Source organism: Erigeron canadensis, chromosome 9 (genome assembly GCF_010389155.1).
Source record: "Erigeron canadensis isolate Cc75 chromosome 9, C_canadensis_v1, whole genome shotgun sequence".
Taxonomy (NCBI): domain Eukaryota; kingdom Viridiplantae; phylum Streptophyta; class Magnoliopsida; order Asterales; family Asteraceae; genus Erigeron; species Erigeron canadensis.
In genome coordinates, this window is record NC_057769.1 from 29,221,270 (window position 1) to 29,227,269 (window position 6,000).

The 6,000-nt window shown below is 33.0% G+C and overlaps 1 protein-coding gene across 1 annotated transcript; it reads left to right on the forward strand.

Annotated features, from left to right (window-relative positions):
* Positions 1-2,005: 2,005 nt before the first annotated feature.
* On the forward strand, positions 2,006-3,475 carry LOC122583507 (malonyl-coenzyme A:anthocyanin 3-O-glucoside-6''-O-malonyltransferase-like). The gene has a single exon (XM_043755903.1). It carries the CDS (start codon positions 2,006-2,008, stop codon positions 3,473-3,475), a length of 1,470 nt encoding a protein of 489 aa, XP_043611838.1.
* The last annotated feature ends 2,525 nt before the right edge of the window (positions 3,476-6,000 follow it).

Genomic DNA, 6,000 nt, shown 5'->3' on the forward strand with positions numbered 1-6,000 from the left:
ATCAAAAAGTGTAAGTTAATTATTTTTTAATTGGGTTAAAGTGTAAATTATTGATAAAAAACCAAAAAGTGTTAATTAATTATTTTAGATTGGGTTAAAGTGTAAATTGATGATTAGTTATTTTAGATTGGGATTAAAGTGTAAATTGGTGATGGAAAACCAAATGTGTAAATTAATTTAAATAAATATTAAAAAATAGATGATTAATAAAAAGAAAGGATTAGACTCAAGGAGAGGAATTAGGGGTGTCAAGTGTACCATCAACCCCCTCTTTTAGTTATATTATAGATAGCAAACACTAACATTAAAGTGTCATAAAAAAAATTTAAAATTCTTTTTAAAAAAAATGATAATACCGGAATGATAATCCCAAAAAATACCGGGAATACCGGAAATACCAGCCGATATGAAATAGTGAAAATATCCAAAAAATACCGGGAGTAAAATACCGGAGTACTGTTAAATACCGGTATTACCGGTAATACCGCGGTATATACTGGTATTTAAAACAATATTTCCCGCTAAGAATCTTTTATTTCCCTATGTATTCTGCTAATCTGTTAACTGACCAAATATTATTTTCCTATTTCTAAAATCATGTTTAATCTAAGATGTTGCACATCTTACGACACAGAACCCCTTAATTTTCCTAGAGATGCCATCGCGACTCTACTTCCGGCCATTACTACACATGTGAGGTCTCCAGTAAGATCTCAATGATTTAATCCAAGAGAATAAAAAAAATAATAATTTATGTGTGTATGTAACTTGTCTTCAGCTATTATTGTAAGAAAGAAACTTTGTTTTGGTTCATTGTATGTAAGTACCTGCTAAATTGAACGAATTGTGTAAAAATACTGACGTGGTGGTCTCTCATTGGGCCACGTATCAGATGTTTGATGGTGCCACGTTAGTATCTGGCTGATTTTTTACACAATTCGTTCAGTTTTGAAACAAACTTACATACAATGAACCAAAACAAAGTTTCTTTCTTACAATAGTAGCTGAAGACAAGTTACATACACACACAAATTCTTTTTCCTAAAAAAAACAAGTTAAAATATGTCTAGTGGTCCAACCCTAAGATCAACGGTGTTCCGGTTTGCCCACCGATTATCGAGTCAACTGGCCGGCAGTTTTCGCGAACGTTTCAACAGCAAAAGAATAGAGGGAAATTAACAGCGATATTGAAGGTGATTGTTAACAATTAACGGTGATGCGATATGTTGAGATGCACAAAAATTAATGGTACTGTTGATGGTGGTTACCAGTGTTGGTGGTTCCAACAGCTTGTATAAGCCGCTTAAGAAGTTGTATGTTGAAGCGGACAGGGGTTGATGCAAACTGCCGTTGGTGGTTTCTGGTGGTGGTTGAAGATTTATGATATATATGTATATCTATACTACTTTAAAAAAAATATATACCTCATGTTGAAAGTTAAACAGGGGAATTGTCTAAAATACCTCTCCCCGCAAAAACAACTTTCCCCTTATTTGAAAGTCGTAATGAACCATTTACTGTTTTCGATAATCACTACATGAGACATCTTGTTAATGGTATTTACTGTACCGCACGGATACCATACTAGTGTTTATGTATATGTATAGAAATTGTACATCTGGCTTAACAGTATTTAAAAAAAAGGAATAAGTAGAGGCTCTGAGTTGCACGCAATTAATTATTAATGTATATCAATTGAGAAGAAAAATAAAATAAAATAAGAAAGAAGATGATGGAAATTAAAAGAATAAAAAAATAGGAGGTTGTGAGGAACACGCAAAAACAGACATGACTTTTAAAAATATATATAAGGAATGGGTATTTTGGGAGGTTTTTATTCGAGTGTTAAAAAAATTAAATAATTACACTACGAATCTTTATTTTTTAATGAATTGAAGCCAAGTAGCTAACCACCAAGAGGAAATCATTCATACAGGAGTATAATTTTCCTATATATAATGAGGGCAAAGGTGCTTTTGTAGATATATAGAGAAACATACAACAAATGGCTGCCACCAATAATCACGGGTTGTTGACATATCTTGAAAGATGTCGAGTCTCAGCACCACCAAAAACCGTGGGAGAAAGAACTTTGACACCAACTTTCATGGATTTGCTAAACATATCCGTCCATCCGGTTAACCGAGTTTACTTGTATGAGTTTCCACATTCTACATCTCATTTCATTAAAACACTTATTCCCAAACTCAAACACTCGTTGTCCATTACTCTTCAACATTTTTTTCCTTATGCAAGTAAATTGGTCATGTTTCCTAATAATGTCACCAAAAAGCCTGAAATCCGTCATGTTGAGGGTGATTCCATTGCGTTAACATTTGCCGAGTCTAGTCTTGATTTCGTTGATCTTGTAGGAGATCATCCTCGAGAGTGTAACAAGTTTCACCTTCTTTTACCTCAATTAGAATGTCCATGTAATGAATATGATCAAAATGATCATGACTACTTGACAAAATTTCCTATTTTTGCTCTTCAAATTACAATTTTCCCACACTTGGGCATTTCAATTGGTCTCACCACTCACCACATCCTTTGTGATGCAAAAACCGCGCAAGATTTCTTAATGGCGTGGACTTCGATAACTAAAAATGGTACGGATGAGGTATACTTAGCCGGTGGATTCTTACCATTTTATGATAGATCATCCGTTATCAAATACTCTAATACTACCTCTATAGATGAAATTTACATGGCTGATCAACCATGGATCCAAATTCTTGAAAAAATGTACCAACCCCGTCGTTCTGTTGTAACACAGAATGATAGAGTTGTTGGCACGTTCCACTTGACAAAAACACAAATCAATTTGCTTAAAAAATGGGTCTTGGTTCAACTTCCAGCATTGGAATACGTATCATCCTTCATAGTAGGTTGTGCTTATGTGTGGATTTGCATGGCCAAATCACGGAATATCATTGATCTTCTTGGAAAAAAGAAGGATGATGATGAGTTCGAAGAAATAGAAGAAGCCTTTTCTTGTCATGCAAATTTGAGGGGTCGTTTGGATCCACCTGTAGTTCCCGAAGGTTATTTTGGAAATTGTGTGGTGCCATGTATCACCACAGCTAAACGCGCGCTTCTTATAGGAAACAAAGGATTTCCAAAAGCCGTTGAGGTCCTAGTAAAATGTATAACAGATACGGTCAAGAGTAACAAAGATGTGTTTGAAGATGCGGAGACATGGATGCAGAGGATTACCTCATTGCGTAAACCGGCAATCAGCATGGCAGGATCTCCAAAGTTCAAAGTTTACGACGTTGATTTCGGATGGGGAAAGCCAAAAAAGCATGAGGGTATAAAAATAAACAGCAATGCGAGTGATGTGATCACAATTGATGCAAGCAGGGAATCACCACAAGATTTGGAGTTCGGTTTATCCCTTTGTGCTAAGCAGATGTCTGCTTTTATCGGTATATTTGACCACGAAATATCGAGCATCCTATCTCATCATCACTAATGATCGAGTTGATGTGGGGATCAATTAATTAATGTATATATGATGATTGTTGGTTGTTAATTTGTTTGATATATATATATATATATATATATATATGAGACAATCAAATAAGAACAGTTTTAAAATAAGAATGGTGAGAACACTTAAAAAATATCTTTTTGATGCATTAAAAGTCCATAAAACTAACATAGTGCTTAACTAATTATCATTATTTAAGTGTTTAACAACACGTACATTGATCCGTCAAAATCGAAAAAATCACGTTTTTTGTTTTGTGCATCAATCTTGGATGCATATTCATCAAAATGATGCATCCAACAAAAAACGTGATTTTTTCGATTTTGTCAGAACAATGTGTTGTTAAACACTCAAATAATTATAATTAGTTAAGCACTATGTCAGTTTTATGGACTTTTAATGCATCAAAATGTAGTTTTTAAGTGTTCTTATTTGTTCTCATTTTAATTTCATTCTTATTTGATAGGTAACCTCTATATATATATATATATATACTCTGTAGTATGTCAGCTCTCGATTTCAATAAAGGAAATTGCATTGTACTCGTATATAATAAAGAACCACAATGAAAGGCAACTGGTTTGAGCAGGCTTCCTAAAGTTATAAAATGTAACATTAATATCAATAAGAAAAAATTGGATCGAGTAGTTAAAACCGTGACATATATAGGTTATGGGTTTAATCCTTACTACTTAGGTGGTGTTTGATAAACATTTAATAAATAATTTGTGACTTAATCAAGAATACTTAATCCATTAAGTCATCAAAAGTGTTTGTTTTTTTGACTTAATAAACAAAAAATAACGTATTGACTTAATTTATACAGATATTATTTATCCATTCAGTCACTTTATCAATTCAGTCATATGACTAAAAAACAAACAGGCCTTTAGTTTTGCAAGGCCGTATGCCTATTTCTATGTTAAATCCGACCCGAAACAGTCTTTTTATTTTAACTAGGAGTAAAATTGTATACATATTAACTATAGATAGGCGATGAAAAAGATACCCAGAAGGCTTCAGGTCGGATCGAGGTCTCATTAGCTGAAGAAGATCCTGGCCAATTCACGTGGCCCGCTTGACGAATGTCAGCGACCGATCGAAACATCATATACGTACCCACCGACTATCCAAAATGCATTTGTAAATTCTCTCACAAAATAATATACTTTATTAAATCTCCAAAATAAAACAATAAATGAAATCAACATACGTACAGTAGAAAATCAACGTTAATCACGTTTCATTATATATATTAATACAAAAAAAAATACAGTGTGATAGCCAAATGTCTTATCCATACGGGCTCCACAATTGGATTTAAAAATTCGTCGAAAGTATATCGAATGACCTCTCTAATGAAAGTGCATGAAATTTTATGAAGACCCATATAATTTTTATAACTTATCGATGTCCGGTTTTTGAGATAAAAGATTTTGAATGAATTAGACGAATAAAATGATTTATGAATGAGAGGGAAAATGAGTTGTTGAAATTTGAAAAGAGAGATGAAATGATGAAAAAATGAAAAGTTGAAAAAATTCAACATGAACAAATGCTTTATAATATACGAGAGCAAGTACCCGCGCGTTGCGGCGGTAAAATGATAAGGGTGATAGTGATAGGTCAAAGGAGGTGATATGTCATAGAGTGTCATAGTCAAATGCCTTAGCCACACGGGCTCCGTCCTTGGATTTAAAAATTTGTCGAAAATATATCGAATGACATCTCTAATGAAAGAACATGAAATTTTAAGAACACCCATATAATTTTTATAATTTATCGATGAACGGTTATTGAGATAAAAGATTTTGAAAAAATTAGAGGAATAAAATGATTTATGAAGGAAAGAGAAAGTTGTATGCATTGATGTATAGTATATCATACATTATCATGTGTACATTGAATGTTAAAAGTTGAAAAGTGAATTTATTTTATAATATAGTATAGAATACTAATATATCATGCTATTGGACATGAGCAGTAAAAGAAAATTTTTTAAACTATTAGTAGATGAGATGGGTACCCGCGCAATGCGGCGGCGGTGGCTGCAACTGGTGGTGCTAGTGGCGATGGTGATATCGATGTGGTTATTAATCTAAAAGTTTTTGACGTAAATAATAGTAATGTAGTTATTTTATGGAGGATATGGAAAATTGTAGGCATTGATGTATGCATGAATTATTTTATGTACATTGTTGAAATTGAAAGTTAAAAGTTAAAACCTTATTTGCTTTATAATATAATACTAGTGCTTAGACCCCGTGCGATGCACGGACAACCCTAAATAATTTTTCTTAAACTTTATTTTAAGATTGTATCAATGAATAAATATAACTGAGTTGGACATAATAAAAATATTCTTATGAGTTGATTAATTTAAAGAAGAAGAATGCTAGATATACCTTGGGATTTATTAATGATACACGAGAGCTTAAAACGCGTACATTGCACGCCAAAGAGAAATTGTAAAATGGATTGCCCATAGTAGGCGCATATAAGAAGGA

Excerpts from the sequence above, each read along its gene's own strand:
- LOC122583507 (XM_043755903.1), top strand. The coding sequence starts at position 2,006 with ATGGCTGCCACCAATAATCACGGGTTGTTGACATATCTTGAAAGATGT.